The following is a 21,665-nucleotide window of genomic DNA, read 5'->3' on the forward strand; positions in this document are numbered from 1 at the left end:
GTAACAGGAAAAGACACCATCTTGTGTAAATTCATTTATATTATAAAACGTAGACATAACTCTCTTCAGAATTCTGTGTCTACATGGTACATAGTGTTAAGCATAAGTGCATAAAGTTCATCTGACTAGCTGTTAATTTACCAGGAACCCATGAATCCTATGTCGTTTAGATAAGTGTAGCATGTTATAGAAATTACAGCCACATTTATAAATAACAAAGAGGTAAGGCCTGACGATATTGTGCTATGTAATGTATCTTATATGAAATGCTTGGTTGAACTGAATGCTGGGACTGAGCCAACTGTGATCCTATGGCGGGATGTCATAGCATTTTAAGTATTTGCAAACTATTTCTAAGGCAGTTGGACAGTTCATATTAAATCTTTTCCTGGGTCCTAGTGCTTGAGGGTCAAATGGGGATGATGGAAGGTACATTGAATTTTTTGTTTGTTTGTTTTACCTTAACTTCGTACACTGGGATTACACTGGTTTGGTAGTCTTAAAATCACGGATGGAGGCTGTCTGTGGAGTCTCTCTCATTTGGAGGACTAGAACACAAAGCCATGTTGGTGGTTGCTTTGACTTGATGGTAAATGGGAAAAGAGAGAATTCTGCCTCCTAAACAACCTATTTTAAGGCTGGAGTCAAGTTTATTCTCTCAGTGGAGGGCTAAACTAATAACCGAATCTCTGCCATCTGGAAATAAATTTTCTGAGTTCAATTAACTGAAGAAAATTAGAGACACAAGGTGGGTGGGTGTGACACCCTGTGTCTGAAAACAATACTCCAAAAACCCATATTCACTGATGTCATATAATTATTATATGTTCTGATCTGCTAAACATTTATATCCTGTTAGATTGTGTGTGCTACCGTAGTATGTAAAGTTATAAAATATTGTTGTAAATGCTACTAGAGTGTTTTGCAAGGCAGGAAACTCCCACAAACAGCCTTTCAGGCACAACAATGGAGTGGCCAGAGAGCGTTAATGGCTCTTTCTCACCCATTCAAGAATATATTCCACTGACAGAAATTGTTTACAGTGAAGTCTCTCTCCCCCCAACTCAAGACGGGAAGAAGCATCTGGAGGACAAAGAACTTTGGACTGGGGGAGAGGTTGTCCCAGGTGAGGAAAGCAGTCAGCCTTCCCAAGGAAAAGTTTCGGACACTGAAGAAATTTGTGAAGAAATACAGCTGTGCCCATTTGGGGGCATCTGGCGTTTTGGATTCCTCTGCACACTTTTGATATTTGCAAGATGTCTTTAAGGTGCTCTTATAAAAAATGCTAAATTATTTTTCTAGCTTTTCTGGGAGGCTTTTATTTGCAAGTTCTCACTACAAAGAACTTTGAGAGTGGATTGCTCGCTCTGTACTAGACTCAGTATATTGCCAGCCACAGTCTTTGGTTTATATTCTTATTTATAATAAAAGGAAAGTAAATCCATTGTAAAAAAAAAAAAAAAAAAATCTTTAAGGTTAAACTATGCTTTTTTCTTCTGTTAACCTGAGATACACAGTTGGTTGGAGCTTTTCCCGTCAGATTGTTAAACTCTGACTCCTGTGTAAATGGCTTCACTTCCATTTTCAAATTTTAAGCAATCATATTTTCAGTTTATATTGTATTTCTTAATATTATGACCAAATATTTTACTGGCATTACTTTTTCAATGTAGTTTGTTGATTAGAATAATCATCAAAATAATGCATATTGTTACACTACTCTTAACTAGGCTTGGATATCAGTGTTTCTTTGTGTTAAATGTATACTTGTAAATAAAATAGCTGCAAACCTTAAAAAAACAAACAAAAAACAAAAAAAAACAAAACCCTGAGGATTGGTAGCCTGCATGTACCATCTCTCAGAGTCGGATAATTTTTAGATTCAAATCCTGTTAGTGTGTAGAACTTAGACTGCGATCTTGTGTTTATTTAATTTGCTAACTACTTTCAATATCTTTACACTTGCCACTTATTTATAATCACTTAAAAGTTATTTGCCTATAGTTAATACATTTGTTTAATGTTTTATCTCAACCAGTGTGGTCTCAAATTAGTATGTCTAGAAATCTTAGCTCAGTAACAAAAGCTGTTGCATGTCTTCCCTACAATGAAGGGATAGTGGACTTATAATTTTGGGGATAGACTCCTTTTGGTGCAGTTCTTACAAACCGTAAGGAGGTAATTGGCTGGTGCCTCTCTATTGTTGGTTCCTGAATGGCTATGCAAGACACTCAGGCCTGGTCTACACTCACGGCGAAATTCAGCAACAGTCAAAGGGAGATACAGAAGCTACGTAGAGGTTACACTCTACCGACCCAAGGAGGGCAGTGTGGACATCAGCCACCATTGTAATTGTATCGGTGGCTGTAAGTTGACCTATGTTAGGTTAACTTTTATTTTTAAGTGTAGACAGAAAAAGTATTTTTAAGTGTAGACAGAAAATTCTTCTGTACGTAGAACATTTATATAAAATTTTTTTTAAATAACAGATTGCTTGGTTTTCATCAACTCTTGCTGAAGCTATTAACCAAGCCTAACATCTTATAAATAGAGTTTTGAGAGTATTGAGAGAGAAATTATTGAGATTTTAATCAAAAGAATAAAAACTCAGAATTGGCAGGATCCAGCTTATTGTTTTGTTAGCATCTTGGGCTTAACAGGCTTCAAATAAACTCAACATTTCTGAATTTACTGCCAATTTTTGGGATGTAAGAGTGAGATCAAGTTGATCTGTAAGTTACTTATGTTAACAGGAGCTCTGTTTCAAGGAAACCAAATACAACAGTGTATATTCCATATATATATAACAAGTCTAATTCAACTTATTAATATTTGCATCTGCACAATTAAAAATTGGAGCACTCCACTTAATATGAAACATTTAGAGTTTTTAATAAATACATTGTTCACATCAGTTATTAAATACGCAAAGTGCATGAAGGAATAGGTCTTGCATTGTAGTTTAAACTATCTTTATTTCTAATATAATTTTCAGTAATTAGCTGTAGTTATATGTATTGAAGCTGTGTTCTCTTTGTTCATTATTTGTTGGGGGTATCTCTTGATTTCTGTTTAAGCTACAATTGTTCAACCATGTTAAGTAATTTAATGCCCTTGTGCCATTGGATCTCTACTAATGTATTTTGTTTTCTAATATGCAAACTCTGTTCTGATGCTGTGGGATCTTAATGTCAACAATGGTCTTGACCTCTTTTACATTTGAAAGACTGATTCTAAAATAGTAAACTAATGTTTACCTTTTGACATTTTCAAAGCACTAAGACACTTCTGTGAGGCATGTAATACAGTGGGCACGCTTTCAAAAAGTAGGAACTTTTAAAAAGATAAGAGTATAGCATTGCAAAATATATCTTTCTGGTAGAATATTGTGTGAGAAACAGCAGAATCTTTTTGAAAATGGTAGAATTTAAGAGCTTCCCTTCTATTACAGATGGAGGCTGTCAAAGATTGCAACTTGGATATGGTAATATAATGAGGCAGTGGAATAGCTAGTTCTCAGTCCCATGTTCAGTCTTCCATACCATGCTTTCAGCACGCTGCTATTACTACGAGATCAGAAATGTAGATGACATTAGGGAGTTCCACTGTTAGATATTTAGTTGTAACTTTTTTTAAGGTAAGGAAACCCATTTAAATGCTTGTAGAACCTAATGAGGGTACCCCAGAAAAATGAAGTTGCCTCACAGCGTATTCACATTGTTTTAGTAGAAGCCAGAAATTATTGACTTCCTGTAGAAAAGCATTTGACCAACAGCTTTTGTGATAGTTTAAAAGCTCCTTATGGAGCCTCTGCCTCTGGTTAAAAAGCTAACTGTAAAAACTGCTTGATTGAGATGGATCATCAGCTAAAATTGCACACACCAAACTACTTACTGTGGAAATCCCAGTTTCTATTTGTGATCAACTGCATATTTTGATTTCTGTGCATTTTGGTGGTGGTTTTTGATGGCACCAGTCTGTCATCAATAGGACCCCTCAAATCTTCCACTGGCAATTTTTCAGTTGAATTTGTATTCCAAAAGCAGTGTGGGTGTTTTTGGAAGAACTAAAATCTTTCAATTGCTTCAGAGCAGCAATTTCCACATTTTTTTCTGCCTCCTTTTGTCTGCTTTGGAGAAAGCTTTAAAAAAAAAATAAAAAAAAATAGACATGCTCAGTTACCACACACAGTGGAGCAAGTGTGGGTTCTGTGTGAGCTAATTGATTTGTCAAATCTACTAGCAAATCCTAATGAATAAAGAATACAGTTCTGAATGTAGGAAGTCTTAGGGCCACAATGGCTAAAAGTGTATAATTGTTATGTAGGACTCTGCTGCAGTATAGCGGCTCTAGTCTGCCAGCTGTTTCAATACTAAGCTTCGGGGATAATGCCATTACTGAATGATGAATTTTTTGTCAGCTTTTTGTGCCTGGTTTCAAGCAGGAAAGTTTATCAGTAGGTGTAAAAATGAGTAGCCTTTCAGGAAAAAAAACCTTGCTGAATGTGCACACTGAACAAATAAATAGTTTTTGGGAGATGTCATGTGTAGTGCCACTGTTGACTATATTGTCATTAGGAGTCTGCCAGGATTTTCATTATACAGGTTAATTTTTAAAGAGTTTTAAAATTCACCTGTAAAACTCTTTGCAGATGAAATTTAGCAGGCAGTGCAGCCCAAAAGCAAAATGTTTGTTTCTGCTTTGGAGGGAAAGAGGAAATCAGCTGAGAATTTTTTACTTGTAGGATGTTAATAAGTTTTTTAATTTTTATTGTTATAACTCCAAATGGACTTTTGAAATGGTTTTGCAGATCACTAATGGCAGTGCTTAAACTGTGCCAGAGGCTAGATTTGGTGCTTCATAGTCCCAGCATCTTTGGGCTTGCTGCATCAGTTATGAATGTAAAAAAAAACTGCTTGAACCCAGTGGCATGAGCCCCAGAACCTTTTTCATTACAAATTAAGCAGTGACTAATTGTCTAGATGTAGAATATAGAGCATAACCAGAATATATTTTGTTCCACTGCTCAAGGGTATAGGTGCTACCATTTCTGAGATGTACACAATATAACTTAACTTCTGTGCAGTACGTTGCATATAATTCTGTCACAAAACACTTTTCATTTAATCTCTACCTTGTCCTTGCATTTGCAGGTAGAGATCATTTAGTGCATACAGTATGTACACCACGAGTGCCAAAACATTTCCTAGCAAAAGGTCAGATTGGTAGTCAGCCAGGAGTTCAAGGGCCATGCTCAAAGTGAATGAAGCATAGCTGCCAACCGTTCAAATATGATCGGGACAGTCCTAGGGTTTCAAAAGCCATCTGTGATAACTGGTATCCCAATGTCTCAAGACTGTGCTATTGCAAGAAGTGACTTTTTTGTTCTCTGAACCACTTCTTGCCAGGCAGGAGCTCCTTCACTCCCTGGCTGATTCCTCTCTAGTCCAGTTGCAGAAGCTCCAGCTTCATGCTCCTTGCAGCTCATTCTCTGGCCCTGACTAGATTAGGAATATAGGTTGTTTGAAAATACTAGCTAGCATGATTTTAAACACGATTTTGCAGCTACTGTAGACACAGTTTAACTCCTTTAAAAACATATTAGCTGGCTGGAGAAACTGTATTTCCCACAGTTGCCACCACCAGTTTAGCTCCATTAATGGAAACAATAGTGGGGAGCACTAGTGTAGACAAAGCAACAGGCGTCCATCACAAGCATTTTACTCAAGTTGTCTAGGTTTGCCCTGAATTGGGTTAGACCATGCAGTGCTTACAGACAACCAGAAGCCCTGTCTACACTAGCACTCCCATCATTGCTACTCTGGTAGAACTTTACAGGTAGCAACAGTGAGAAACATTTTGCACAGAACCATAGTGTAAACATTCTTATAGTTGGATTGGATAACCCAGGGAGTCTTTCAGTTCTTGATCACCAGATGTACATACTTTCTCCACACTTTGTTTTAACTGTTTATGCAACAGCATGTATGGTAAGTGTTCGAATGTCCAACACACAAGTAAACTTCGGATGCTCTGTTAGACCAAGATCCTTGGACTGTTGTCTTCTTTGTGTTGTGCTGAGCACTCTGTCAGTACTTGTAAATAATAAGGAAATTCTAAAGTGGCATTTCAAATCGGGGATAAATCAAAACCCTAAGCTACTTCAACTTTTTATTCCACAGCATATGCCTGGAATCAGTTTGAGTAATGTTAACCCAGACTGTGTACTCATTGCATTTTAGATTGTTTTCATTTTTGTGTCTCAATTCTGCTGCTTCAAGCCTAAAATGAAGGGAATAGCCTTCATACCTCATCCCACTTTCTCAACCTTGTTTTTGATAGATTTCCAAAAGAAGCAGCCAGATGACGACTCCACTCCCAGCACAAGCAACAGCCAATCAGATTTGTTCTCTGGAGAAACAAACAGTGACAACAGCAATACCTCTCTAACTACGCAGACTGTTAACTCCAACCAGCAACTTTCGACAGAACTGAATGTAACTTCACTGAGTAAAGAGGAATGTAAGTGCGCGAGCCCTGAGGAAGGGAAAACAGAGGAAGCCTAAACATCTGCTCTTTTCTCAGTGCCATTTGTCAACAACTCTTACTGGAAAGATATGATCTCTCTTTTGGAAGTTTGGGGGTGTGGGGAATAGAAAATAATCATGAAACTCAAACAGCTGGGTTTAATCAAAAAATGAACAAACACAAAAGGGGCCACCAGGATTTTAGAAACCATTTTTATGCTGACTTACAGCTATTTGAACTTGAGTCATATTGATCTTGATTGACTCTAAGACAATTTCAGCAATTTTATAAAATTTTGTCCCTACATTACTACAGGTAAATTATTGTATGCTATGGTATGGAAACCAGAATCTTATCAATTTGGTCCATATATCTTTATTTTAAAATCTTTTTAAAATGGTTACAGTTTATTGACTATAACTTAGGGTTTGTTAGACTGATGGTAAATCTCTCATAAAACTGACTGGGGGATGATCTTTGACTTCATCTCCCTGTTCACAGTTCTCTGTTTACAGAACTCTTACAGACTAGAATCCTATCTAAATGCAGAGGTAAAATGTTCAGACTCGGCATGCTCAAACTCTGGGCTAGTGTGTCTCATCTTATTTTCAGGAAAATTATTTTAAATTTCTGTACAAGTTAATGCTGTGTGTAATATATTGAGTTAAAATGTGTTAAACCCATAAATAATGTGTAATTCATAGTTTCATTTTTTTCAGACTAAAGTCTTACTTTTCTGAATGGTGGGTTATGGAAAGAATCTTTCCTGGTCTTAATACATTTGTATCTACTGAATGGCAGATACACATGCACATTCCAAGGAGAACATATTTATATACACATCTTTGTTAGTAGGGAAGCTTCTGGAGATGGCAGTGTTCTTAAACACTTTCAGAGTTCTTATTTATAGTAGTTGCCTCAAAGAGCTAGGGCTGAAAGAACTTTGATACATTGCCTTTGTTGTGTTTCAGTTTTGTTAGTTTTAGTGGTCTGAACAAGGCAGTATGTATCAGTATGGATTGGTCCAATAACACACATTACCTCACCCACCTTGGCTGTCTAATATCCTGGGATCAACACGGCTACAACACTGCATACAAATATAGGGATTGTGATAGTTTATATGTACTAACTTTAACATAAACTTTAATTAAAATTAGATTGTACTATGCTATGAATGCAGTATTAGGGTACCCTGTCAGTGCTATAACAGGCAGTAATGGGCACCTCCGATTAATTAAACTCCAAGGCACTCTGATCTCAGTTGCTGTAATAAGAGTTAATTTGCAATGTGATTATTGTTGTTGTCTCTCCTTCACACACACAGTTGCTGGCGGCCACCATCCCATCACTTCCCTCCATCAAGCGCTTCTCCACGGAAAACCTGTAGGGTGCTGTAAAAGCAGTTCTTACAACACCTTTCCTAGAGAATTCAACAACATGTTGAGCCTTCACAGGTCTGGGGCCTTCAATCCCCTGCTCACTCATAACCCAAGATCTACCATTTGGTGACACAGGGGTACTTCTTCCATGCTGCTGGGCCAGGTTTTGTGAAAATGTTTTCATTGAGACTTGAGTTGGATTACAAAGAATGTGTGTGGGTGCGGGGAGGAGGGAAGTAAAAAAATAAAATGTTTTCCATCCCTGATTGCTACAAACTCATCAATGGATGCTCCAAGGTAATGGATATTAGGCAGCACAGCCAGTAGAGCATTTGAAAATATTACCTATAAAAAAAATACTTTACAACTTCCTGCTGGGATGGCTTTAGTTTAAGTGAAAAACAGTGGTGAGATTTATTTACAGTTTCAGCTAGTTCTCTTCCCCTCCCTGCAACTCTCTAATGAAGCTCAGACTAGTGTCATTTATCAGAGATAATTATACAACAGATGGAGCTTTTCTGATGGATAATGGTTTCAAAGTGGAAGGTTCTTTCCCATAAGGAAGAATGTCCAAACTTTAAATGTCTTTTTTTCTTTTAATTTAAAGGTGGCTTTTTCTGTACATTACTTATTTATTTTGTAGCTAGTTCTATAAAGCATACACCTCTCTCATTACAGCAGCGTTCTTAGAAGATTGATATTTGCAGGGCAGTATGATGATGTACAGCTGCGTGCTGTACTGAATAGAATTGCAGTAATTCACTGGAATCAATGTATGGGATCATTAAGTTAATCCTTATCAAAGTGTGGAAAGATTGGAGAGCTCAGAAGTTTTCTCTTACAGGAACTGCTCAGGTTGCTGTCTTTCTGCCACCTCTCCCCCTTTTCATGTCTTCTAAATCAGTCTCACATCAAGGCATTTGCCATGGTAGTTGAGTCTCCAGGATAAACAGATTCAGCAAAACTGCGGCAAGCCTTTAGGTAATTAATGAATTCTGTTCATCATGTTATAACAACTAAAGAGAACCATATAAATCTACTATGGTAAGATTCAAATTCTATATGGAGGAAAATCTGATTTTTTTGTTTTATTTTTTTGTCTTCAAGGAGTCTTTTATCCTCTAAATATTCAGTGAATGGTTCAGGAGGGAAGTTCCTAGGGTCAGATTTTTCAGGAGTTCAGTTTGACAATCTTTAAATATGATCTTGCTTTTTTTATAACTTTGATTGCTTTTCCTGTGAGAACCACATTTAATTTCTAGCGCATCTTGTATACAGAGCCAAATTACTGCAGGTTTCTATCTCCTGTCACATCAAGCGTTGAGCAATCACCTTAACCACATGAGGGGGGTGCTGATTGTTTCGGGTTTAGCCAGTTTGCTGATTAAAAATTTTCTTGCAGAACTAAGGTAGTTCTTTGAGGGTTACAGACTGCATACAGTAGTACACCCAGATCAAAGGCTTTGTGACTAATTTCGTCACTTGTGTTTAGGATCTATGAAGCACTACGTTTCCTTTATGAGATGCTGTTACAACTTTGGGGGAGAAAAACAGTTTTAAGATCTTTTTCAGGCGTGTTACTGAAACTGTATTTTTCTCTCTGGCATCTTCGGGGTGATCAGCAAACAGTTGTTATATTGATTTACCTATATTGGTTTAGAAACTTAGGCAATTTACTGAAATAGGCTGTAATAGATAAGCATTTTGATAATAATATAACTCTGCCTGCGTAAGGGATTGCACAGATTTAACTGTATCTGTTTCTAAACAGATGCAGTTAAATCAGAAAAAAACTATGTGTAGATCAGTTCTTCTAAATCCGGATAGTTCTGGATAGTTCTATATTTTATGCCCCTTTCTGCCCTTTGTTTAGGATGTCCTAACATTAGTTACTTGGCCAGCACTAGCATAGGATTAGTCTGTTGCTCTTGAGATGATTAGCTGAGCTTCTTAGCAGGTGGCTATCTGAAGTTATCTCATGGCCGGGGAGAAAGGGCTGCAGGAGGCTTTTTTCCCGAGACACAATCTAAAAATCTGCTTATTAAGGTAAGGTTCTGTGTATTTTGGTAAAGAAAGGTCACACTAGATATGGAACAGTTTCACTTAATTTCAGCCCTTCATCTTCTTTGGGGCTGTCACATTGTTTTCCTTTTTCTATACAGGTGGAGCTAAAACTGACACTATGCAGGCTTAAAGCTATCTCTAAATTGTAGTAAGACATGAAAAATGTCAGTGTGAAAAGCTCTGACTTTGGCAGCTGGATCAGATTTGATATTTCAGTAGTTCTTAGTTTCAAATGACATGGTTTTATTTTAATTATGTGCTTAACTTCTTCCTGGCCTTCTTGAATTTGCAAATACCATAATCAGAGAGGAAAGAGGGGAGTTGCTTGTGTTTCTAAAACAATTACAAGCATTGGAATCTGGTGCATAACATGTTTTTAATTAAGATATGCAAATAGACTTTCTACCAGATACATGTGCCCTCTGACTTGGTGGTGTAGATGCAGAACTTTTGTTAAAGGTTTAAACCAGAAGTTTCAGTGGTGGCCAATGGTGCCTCATTTTTTGTGTGCCCAACTTTAGATGCCTAGGTCTAATTTTCAGAGATGCTGAGCATTCATAGTTCTTAGTGGTACCTCAACGCATCAAAAATCTGGCTCTAGGTGTGTCAAGCTGTACACCCAAAGTCAGTGGCGACTTTTGTGTATTTGATTGCATGACTCAAGACAAAAGATTTCTGTGTAGAACTAGTGCTAGTGATGATGCTCTTACACTGAGCATTTTTGACTGTGCTAGAAATAGAGAAGTAGCCTTTGTAGGTGTGAAAGTATTCCAGGGAGTTTAAATGTATTTGAGTTTAATGTACTGCAGTATTGCCAACCCCAAATGTTCAAAAGTCAAGAATCAGGTTCACCAAAAATCATGATTATGTAAAAATAATAGATTTGGTTTTATTTTTCTTTGTCTTCTGTTTTTTGAGTCTGTAGGGTGCAGTGGGGGTCACATTTTGAAGTTTCTCCACAGCCACGAGGGCTAGAAACTCACTTTTTCTTTAAGAATGAAAGTTGAAATCATCACACATGTACTTGACTCCAGGAGCTGGGGCTTTAAGGAAAGCAATTATCATGAGACTTATGACAAAATCGTGAGAGTTGGCAACACTGAGGACCAATATTCTCTCTCTCAGAGTTTTATCAGAAGGGTGAAGTGTATTATTTTCGCCTGTTCTCCCCATGCAACTGTTGGATGTTCAGATTGAGCTTCCTAGTGTGGAGACTTGCCTAAACACTGCTTTGTAAAATGCCAGGCATACCTACTGTGCTCAAAAAGCAATGAATATTTTCATTATTTCCGTGCTCTGAATGAGAATTGCATGACAGTCATTCCAGGTCTTTCAGGATTCCTGTGTGAAGAATGCAGACAGATACACACACCCTTTTCTGAGGGTCTTTTCTCGTACAGCATGAGACAAAACCAAGGTTCTCAATAATTTGTAACTGCTTTAGGTTTTTGCCTTTTGCTTGGGTAAGTCAAAATTAATAAACCAAGTCAGACATGACAGCTTTCCACTGTATAATATTAAAAATTATTTATATTACTATTGTGCTACTTTGTCTATAAACATAGAAGTAAACATTGCCCATGATTTTCAAAAGTGGCTAGTGATTTTTGGATGCTTCCATTTCTGGATGCCCAATTTGAGACACTTCAAAGGGGCTGGATTTTGACAGAGCCGGATGCTCATCACTTTCTGAAAATTGGAGGCCTTTAAGGTGTCTCCAAATGGACGTGCACAAGCACTAGTTAATACTGCAAATCTTGTCTATTGGTCCTTGCCCTGAAGAATTCTCAATAAAAGATTATGAGGAAGAGAGACAAATCTATGACGAGGGGGAGAGACAAATATGTTAATTTGTATATACTTTTGTAATGTGTTAACTGTGTAAACAAATACAGACTTTAACCTCCCCCAACACCACCTCTCAGCCAAGGAATCAAGAACTGATTGATTTCTTAAAGGTGATTATCGGAAAGAATTTTGCCATACTTTGAAATATAAAATTGCAAATCCACAAATCTGACTTCTCCCGAAGCAAATATCTCACCCTTTCTCTAAAAGGAATGCATCGACTATTAAAATTGTGCTGGGTTGCAACAATGACCTGTTATATGACCACATGGTTCATACTGTAATTAAATGTATCCCACTCATAATTGACAAAAGGTACAAATAAAACAATGACCTTAAGAAACAAACCTAAAGTTTTCCTTGTGAACACACAAGATCAACTGACATCTGTCCACATGCTGTTGCTTCTGGTACCTAAGTTCGTACATCTGAGAACCAGACAAAGGCATTCTCATCAGACAGCCCTTGATTCTAGAATATATTTCTCTGGTTAATGTTTGACATTGCTTTAATCTGTTGATTTTTAGGGCATGTTGTAAGGTCCAACTGTTCTCAGGCTTCTTGACAGAACTAGATAATTGTGAGAGAGGTGAAACAGTTTAGTTAGGGGATGATTCTTTGGTGTGTGTGTTAAAATTTATGCACATATGCTTAGTGTCTGGCACATCCTGAAAATGTAAAAGTTAAACATAGTTCAGTTTTTCACCTCTAGATGGTAGCAAACCGTCTCATGATTTTAGCACAATCAATTTTTTCCCCTCTTAATTTGAGTATAAATAGCCTCTCCCTGGAAAATTAACCAATATACTCTGAAAATTGAAAGCTGATGAAATTAGGAGAGATTAGGTTAAAACATTCATTTTCCTTATTTAAAAAAAAAACAAAAAACAAAAAAAACAATTGTTAGGCTCCTAGTTTTGGGAGCCAATACAGAACAAATAGAGCTAGAAATTTGCAATGAATGTATAGTACATTTCAGGCCTGGCCTCTACTCTCTGTGGGCAGTTCAACCCTGCTTTGTGCAAATTATGGCAGCAGGATCTTCCATGGGTTCTACTTTTATCCTTAGAATGCAAGTTTCAGTAAAAGAGAGTTTGTGGCTCTGCTTTATGCCTTCAGTATGTAGACAGGCTGCCGAGATGGCACATAGATCTGTGAAATGAACTCCTCCTGTTCATGTCAGTGACACATTAATTTTTAAGCCTCATTAAAACCAGCAAAATGCTACCACTGTTGTTTCTTCCAATTTGTGCTGGTCTTGCAGTGCAGATTTGGCAATATATTCTCTGTCCTCCTTCATTAGACAGAAGGGCCCAAGAAAGCTGAAACTGAAACATTTCTGTAAAAGCGTGAATAAAACAATGTAAGTTTAATACTAATATGACTTGTAATGTAGTTTTTTAATTGCAGATCTCAAAAGCACCTTGCAGACATTAAATTATACCTCTGAGGTAGGGATGTATCATACCCATTTTACAAATAGGCAAACTGAGGCAAAGTGGCTTGCTTGAGCTCATGTAGATTGTGAGAGAAAATAGAATGGAACATTGGTATCTTGGCTCAGAATATCAGGGTTGGCCTTACCAGTGGATCGGGGGGATGGGTGGGGAGCTTGGGGAGACAATGGGGTGGGAGGGAGGAGCCCAGGGATGCAGCAGAAGCCATGGCACCAAAATATAATATGGCCAGCCCTGCAGAATACCTTGCTAGAAGCACTAAAAACATCTTCTATGCTGCAACAGCAGCAGCAAAGTCTTTCTCTTTGAACACTATATAGATAAAATATAAATAAAAATCCACAAAGGTGGATTAGGGCTAACTCATTAAAATCTGCTAAAATTTTCACATCTAACCCTTTTTTATCTATGTTTAATGGGGGTGTAACATAAGGATTTACTACAGCTGGGATTGTGCCTCCCGGGCAGACAAACTTGTGCTAGCAGGGCTTGAGCCAGTGCAGTAAAAATAGCAGGATGTTGTGCCTCGGGCTGTTAAGACTAGGGGATCAACTCAGGTGGGCTTGAGAGCCCATGCTGCAGCTTGAATCACAATGTCTATTGTGTGGGAGGCTCATTCCTAGCTGCAGTGTAGTCATACCCAAAAATGCTGCTGAATGAATAAGCTGCACAGCAAGTAAGCCGTTCTCACATGTCTGAATATTTTTCCTGCAGAAGGACAGGGCTATCTCTGCAGGCTGAACTTGCACCAATTTAGATTCTCTCTAGTTGACATCTTTATGTATTTGTGCTACTAATCGATGATTCTTTTCAAACTTGATTATACAGATAAATTAGGGAAGTCTCTACCGATTAAGCAAGTGCACAACTAGATTTGGTTTGGGCAAGTTTCCAAAGCACTGGTCTTTCCAATAATGCAATACTCTCAATATTTTTCCTAAAGCTTCACAAAAGCGCTATTTACTATACTAATACCCCAAGAAATCCAGCTGTCCTTTGATTGCCAGCCTAGATCTTCCCTCCAGGGAGTGCACATGCTTTCAACATCTAGGTAGGAACTTTCTGGGAATTAGTGGTCTTTGGCACCCTGTGCTAGCTCCCTCCCAGCAGCAAAAGGTCAGATCAAGGTTCAGTTGTACACGGCCCTTTAAGATCACCGTGAACAGGGGATAGGGAAACTTTGTTCTCCTATATTCTTTTCACTTCATGGTCATGTTTGTTCACTGTTTTAGTTAGCATGCTTTGAGTATATTCATGGTTCTTAAATTTCTAAAAAAACGTATTACTTTAGTATTAGGCTCTGTGCATTGCGCAGTCTGGCTGGTTTCAGTCCACTGAGTCTCTCCCCTCCTGGTTGATAGACCAGGAAAACTACCCTGAGAAATCCCCAGGACTGAGCCAGCACATAAGACTTAAAAGTACTCTGGGTCCAACACTGTGCCTCCTGTAATGGCAGAAAGAGAGGTTACTTAGCCAGTATTTGGTTCTTTGGTGAACTGACAGCTAGATTCCACACTCCTCACCCACCTTTCCCCGTACTTCTTTGGAGTCTATACAATGGGTTCGGAATAAATGGGGAAAAGGCCTACTACAGGTCAGGGCTTCTGCTCCTCATAAAAATTCTTGGTCCGATATTTGAACAATGGAGCATGTGTGTAGTAGCCCCAACAGAACTGCTTTCCAGAGGCTTCTGACTAATGGTGTCGAATGCATATGCTCCCAAAAGTGTGAATTTATGCTGTCCATCTATTCTAACTACAGTTACTATGGTTCCACAAGTAGTCGTTCTTTTCCTTGAGATAGTACATTGTCATCACTTAACAAAGAACACATAATTCCCTTTGATATTTTTAAGTTTGTTTTACATTTGTTTTACCAGGATCTCTGGTTTTTAAATAAAATTATTCTGGTGAGGAAGCTATTTTACATGCTTATAATATTAGAATATGTATTGATGTTGACAGACAAAAAAAGAATACAGACGTCAGTATTTTATCTACTTGAAAGGACACTGTAGCAAGAACCCTAGTCATTAGTTATTTTACTTTGTTGGATTTTTTAACCTTCATTTTTAATATTGAGGCCCAAAATTGTTTGGCTGAAAGTAGGGTTTTGACATACTGCTGTGTTTAGTTATGCAAAGGTAAATTAATCACCAGATTATGATGGAGTGAAATTGACAAGGTATTTAAAAGAGATTATGCATTTCTAATTAGTCCACTGTGTTTGTAGATGGAAATTAATTATATTGTTATGTAAATGTCATGCTAATTAAGAGAGAATATTGAAGGTGTAATAAATCTGCAAAAGAAATAGGAAAATTAACTATTTTTTATGTTTTTTAATATTTTATAGAGAAGCTAGTAGAGAAATGTTTGTTTGATTACTGAGCTGCAGACAATTTTTAGCTGGCTGACTGCTTGACAATCCATTTTTCCTAACTGATGTCTTTAGTGCACTATGTTAATAGCAGCCACAGAGGGCTAGTGGTACCAGGAGCCAAAAATAACCAGGTGCTGCAGCTATATTAAGATGGGTGTGTGTGTATTTTAGTGTTTTCAAGGATATGAAGAACTGCTTTTCTGTACTTGCCCTCCTTTTATTTTGAGTGTCTGACTGTGCAAACCCAATAATGTTGTCAACTCTTGTGTCTTCATAGTGAGTCTTGCAATATTTGAAGCCCCAACTCGTGGAGTCATATTATAAGGGAAGCTCAGCTTTTGTTTAAAAAACAAAGAAACCAGCCCTAGAAGGCATATAAAAAGAACCCAAATTCTTTAAAATCTCACGATTTCTAAGCCAATCTCATGATTTTTTTTTAAAAAAAGATTGCTTCGAGCACCGCCTTGCGGCTGGGCACTCTAACACTAGGATTACTATCCCACTTCCCAGTTTGGACCCGTGATGACTCCATAATAGGCTTTCTTGCCTCCATAAATACTCCTCCTTAGGGTCAATTCATTACAAAAACATAGTGCAAAAGTCCATAACAACAGTCACCAAACATAGTCCCTTTATCATCTCCAGTGATGTGGTCCGTAAAATCCCATGACATCTAGTCTAGACGTAGCATATACCATGGTCTGGTGTCTTCCATCATAGCTGGGCTCTTCAGCCACCCTGGTCCTTCCAGCTGGAGTGCAAACTCGGTCTTCCCAGAAACACCCCCTGCAACCTCGGTCCAGGGAGTTTGATCTTCACCAGGCAGCATCCATCACTCCCCTTGCTCGTTAACCTCTCTTCTCAGAGAGACCAGCAAGTAGGCCCTTCCACTGCTTCCCTGCCTTCAGCCTTCTGACCCTGGCTGGCTAGCTTGGTGAGGTCAACAGACAAACCCCTCTGCAGATCTTCTGGCTTCAGCCCTCTGGATCCAGCTCTTCAGCTTGGAAGTCAGCAAGCAATTCCCCATGTTGCTGTCCTAAACCAGAAAGGGTTGAAGTCAGGAGGTCAACCAGCAAACCTGCTTTCAGCCTTCCCCCAGGTACCTCCTACAGCTTTCTCCAGGAACTTCCCACCTCTCTCATTCTCTCTGATCCTTTATAGCCTCAGGTGCTGCTCTGTCCTCTTAATTGGCCAACCTGGGAGCGCCTGTTCTGGCACAAGGCTTTGGACCTGCTTCATTTAAAGGGAGAGCAGTTAACAGTTTCCAGTCATTTGGGTTATGCTAGGATTTAGGCATCTGGAGTCTTTCATGTGCACAATGCATCTACTGATTGAGCATTTTGTGAACCATAGTTAAACACGCCATGCACTGATTCCATGTACTAAGATTTAGGTACTTAATGAACACGTTAACTTAAACCAATCTTTTTGTAGCAGATACGTGAGGATAGTCCTCTAACTTAATTTTTTTACACAAACAGTACTAATTTCAGCCCAGTGAAAAATCCACTGCCCTATTTCAAACAGCATAAAGATCTCTTAGTTAGTTGTTAGTAATACAATGGATTCAACATCATGGTTTCCACGTAGAATTGTAGATTCGAGCCCACAATGTGCAATCATGCATGACTACTTTTAATGCTGGAACAAAAAACAACTGTAGAAGAAAATGCTGCAAAGGGCATGCAACCCTCATCGGTTATGAGGCACTCTGGTGTATTTGCATGCAAATCCCAAGTTATTAGTTATTGAAACCCTACTACTCTGCAGTACAAAAATCATATCCATCTGAACATAATATCTAATGAGGCAATAAACTCTTATTACACTCCTGGAAATGCAAAAGAATGAGCAATAGATGCAATTTATTCTGCTTTAAAAATGGCAAATAAGAATCCTGTATTTGACTGGCTGCTGAGAGCCCCACCTGATATAAATATTTTATTGTACAATAATCTGGGTTGATCTCTATCACTGTAGAAAATCAATCAAATTTTCTGTCTATGAAAATTGAAAGAATGTAACTAAATGACATTTTTTAAAAAATTCACTTGAGACCCAAGTACACTTGTGGTAAGGAATTACTTCACTAGAACTGCACACCATTGCTTGTTTACAAGTAAACAATGAATGTGCACCTCCTCTTTAAAATGGTCTCTGACAGGTCTAATAGACCTAAAATTGAAGTTTTTATATATTTCCAATAGAAAGATGTTTGGTATTTTTTCTAAAAATTCCTTTGCAATATTAAATATCCAAAACATTGCAACTTTGTGCTAGCACTTGATTCAGCTGGTAAATGGCTCTTCAGATGGTTGTCAATTCTGTCTGAGGATCCTTCATCTCCTTTTCCAAAACATGAGATTAATTATTTTTTTGGCATCATGGACAATAGAATTAATAGTGTAAATTAATCTGATATCAAACATTTTCGTTTTTAATATTCTAACAAAGTCAAACACAAGTAAAGAATCTGAATTTTTAAATGATTTCAACTTGGCAGTGTCTTGTTAGATTTACATTTTGATTTACCTTGAAATCGCTTTAAAGGTGACCTACTGAAGGGGAATAAAAATTGTGCTATAGAACTAGTCTTCCACACTTCGGCTTGATGACTCCTTGGAGGGCCAGGGAATTCAAGTGGGAACTGCTTCTTCCCTCATTTGAACTGCTGGGTTCTGAAACCTTAAAATCTTTTGAGAACTCTGCTCCCAAGTGTTTTTCAGAAGATTGAGTTAAACAGATGTTTAAACATAACAGGCAGAGTTGTAGATGGTCTTAACTAAAAATGCCTTCCCCTCTCAGTTGGCCACATTTCTCTCACCTTTTGTAATGTTGTTATACCATGAGTTTTTGCAATATAAACAGAGTTGGCAAGCAAGATTTAATATTTCTGTAGTAAAAACAAGTAAAATTAAAACTTCAGAAATTCAGGCTGCCTTTTATAAAACAAAAAGGAGAAAGGTACAATTAGTTTCCATTGTTCTAGCAACAGTGCTTCAGGACACACAAATATTGGATGAGAAACCAAGGCCTTCGCTGCACTACCCCACAGTTTGGACGACAGAGATGTGAACAGCAGTGCGCACTGCATTATAATTCCCATGTGGATGCTGTGGGCACAAACTAAAAGATTCTTAGTTCGCATTAATGTAATGCTGTTTGAAGACGACTATAGTAAATACGAACTAAGAACCTTTTACTTCCCGCCCACAGTGTCCAAATAGGGGATTTACAGTGCAGAGCTTTGGTGTGCATGTCTGTTCACACACCTATAGTTTGAACTGCAGAGCAGCACAGATATAGACCCAGTTAGCAGCACATCCAAATACTTGGAGCCAGGCTTATATTGAGCCCCTGTTTTACACTGGATTGTTGGTATTTTAATCACCAAAGTCTACCAGACCAGACTTAGTTTCAGTTTTTAGGTGTATAATATCATCCAATTATCCAAGCTACAATGTATTATTACTGTCAGTTATGCTTTCTGTCGATTTTTGTCTTCACTCAACTATATGTGCTTTACTGCAATACAGTGAATATACTGAATTGGGTTGTTAGTTTAACAAGATCTCTGGAGAGCTCTTCCATGATGATGCGTGTTGAAATATGCTAGGAAGCCTAAAAGCAATTTACCACCAAACAAATACCAGATGAGTGGGCAAGAGTCCAGAACCTGAAAATAAAATTTGTCCAGAGAGGTAATGTAGTATATACTTGTGTTTAGATTATATGTAAAACCCAAAGATTTGACCACTTGTGGCGATTAATGATCCCATGACACTTTTTTCATTTAGGTAAACATTCTGTCTCTAGAACTTCTTCCAGCAGTTTCAATTGCTGTTCCCTCTTCCCATCCTAAACTATTGAGTAGTTTGATGTGTGCTGTTCAGTAGTTATTGCATTCCACTCAAAGAAAAGTACATTCCCATGGTGGGAGAAGTGATTTTTAGAAATGGGACAAAATCTAGGCCTGGTGTAAGTAGGTTCAACTCATTAGAGTCTATGACCTTGCATCCATTTACATGACCTGCTTGTAAAGGCCTTTTGGGATGTAAAACACTATAGAAACATAATGCATAATATAACTGACTTTAGAAGAGCCATGGGTTTTTTGTGTGGATTAACCATAGGAGATCCTAGCTCTTTTTTGAAATGTAGAATCACCTTTGCCAGCGTATTTCTCTAAAGATATTTCTAATGAAATGTTTACCGTATATTAAAAAAAACCTTGTCATCCTGGTATTTAGTTGCAAGTCATGCTCAGATTTTAATGGGCAGGAAGGGGTGGAGGACACTGAGCTGACTGAATGCTGGACTGTCAACACCCATAAGTTCCCAAGACATGTGCATGCTTCAGTACCTGTACCTCCCTAGACATAACTTTGATTTGCTTTATCTATATTAAGATGGCAAATGCTGGGTATTAATGTGTTTTGGGACTGACTTTATTCTCTTTTTCCAGGTGGGCCATGCACAGGTACACCTCATGTCTCATTAACCACACCAACCAAAAGATCCTGTGACTCAGGTAAGTTTTCCTTTTCTATTAGGCTTTGCATAATATGTAGTTGTACAGTTACAAACGAGTGTAGTAAATGTACCAGGAGAATTACAGTGAAAAATAAACGTCGATGAACTGCTGTTAAGAGTAACCGCTCAATCATGGTAGTTGCTTATTATGAAAAAGGGAGGAAGATACATTTACAACTTTTGAAATTAACATGACATAGTCATACAAAAATAAACCAGTTTGAGTTTGCTTTAATCCAATTTAGATGTGGCCTGTGACAGTCCCACTTTAAAAGAAAAAAAAAAAAAAAAAATTTCGGAGCAGAGTGGTTGCACCCTTCGTGATTGACCTTACAGTCTATACAAGGATAAACTGATATTTGCATTAGTTGAGCCTAGGGTAAACCTGGTTTAGATCAGTTTTTGCAAATCCTTGCATGCCTTTGTCTCTACATATAAGTGTAACCACTAGTGTAGCAGTACTGATTGCTGAATAGGGGCTATTACTGAGCATAGTTAAGGATTCCCCCTTTAAGGGACTAGGGCATTCTTCTTCTGCAGTGACTCCTGCAGGAAACATTTCTCAGTTTGTCATTACCGAAGACAAAGCACTTCTACTGTTGCCTTTTTTTCTTACCTGGTCCCCCTCTTCTAGTCATCAAAGATCAAGATTTTTCTGTCCAATTTAGATGTGATGTGCTTCTAAACAAGAAAGTAAGTTTGCCTCTGTATCTCTGTGCAAACTAATATCAACTGCACGTTTTCCTTACACAATAACTATTGTAATATTTAACTAAAATTTAGATTGAAGGGTGGTTAAATAACTTTCTGAATAGATGGTCTTGAAAAATGACAGTAGAAAAGCACTATGTGAATATTAAAAATGTGATCATAATTAGCATAATGGCAAATTAGATTACAATTTGCCATGCCATATGGGAGAAGCAATATCTACTTAGATAAGATTAAGGAAGATGGAACTATTAGACATGTTGAAAAATGTTCCATTAAACATGAAGGTCTTTTTTCCCCAGTAGCTATCTTATTCCCTGTTTGTGCTAGTAATCTAGAGAGATTTTGGCCCCTTTATTCTGGTATATTTATCATACACAATATTCTTTTAGACGCTACGAACAAAAATGCAAAGAGAACTTGCTGTTTGGGTTACCAGCCTCTCCTTGACTATAACAGTCAATTGAGTAAAGCAAATTTTGTTTTGCATTGTTTGTATTTTTCTTATATTTCCCGAGCCTCTTTTTGAAGTTGCCTTTTGTTCACTGGCCAGGGCCTGTGTGATTTAGTTGTAGTCTTTCAGTCTTCTGAGTCTGTTATCCAGGAGTTAAAAGGTCATTTTTCTAAATAAAAATCATAATTACTCACAAAAATATCAGTATTTTAAATATCAAATTTTTCTCACTATTTATGCTTTGCTTACTTTTAACATTTCTCCTAGGTTAGACAGTGCAAATGAACTAGTCAGTTCCTAGTCAAT

General features: G+C 37.7%; 1 protein-coding gene across 3 annotated transcripts in view; it reads left to right on the forward strand.

Annotated features, from left to right (window-relative positions):
- Positions 1-21,665, forward strand: part of ZFAND3 (zinc finger AN1-type containing 3) — a 221,084-nt gene that overhangs the window by 141,951 nt on the left and 57,468 nt on the right. For all 3 annotated transcript variants that reach the window (XM_067564757.1, XM_067564758.1, XM_067564759.1), the window contains exons 4-5: positions 6,343-6,522; positions 20,127-20,192. In XM_067564757.1, coding sequence (XP_067420858.1) covers positions 6,343-6,522; positions 20,127-20,192 — 246 coding nt within the window. The remainder of the gene's footprint in view (positions 1-6,342; positions 6,523-20,126; positions 20,193-21,665) is intronic.

This window comes from Emydura macquarii, unplaced genomic scaffold (genome assembly GCF_026122565.2).
Source record: "Emydura macquarii macquarii isolate MOO-44397 ecotype Brisbane River unplaced genomic scaffold, CSIRO-AGI_Emac_v2 contig_2676, whole genome shotgun sequence".
NCBI lineage: Eukaryota > Metazoa > Chordata > Testudines > Chelidae > Emydura > Emydura macquarii.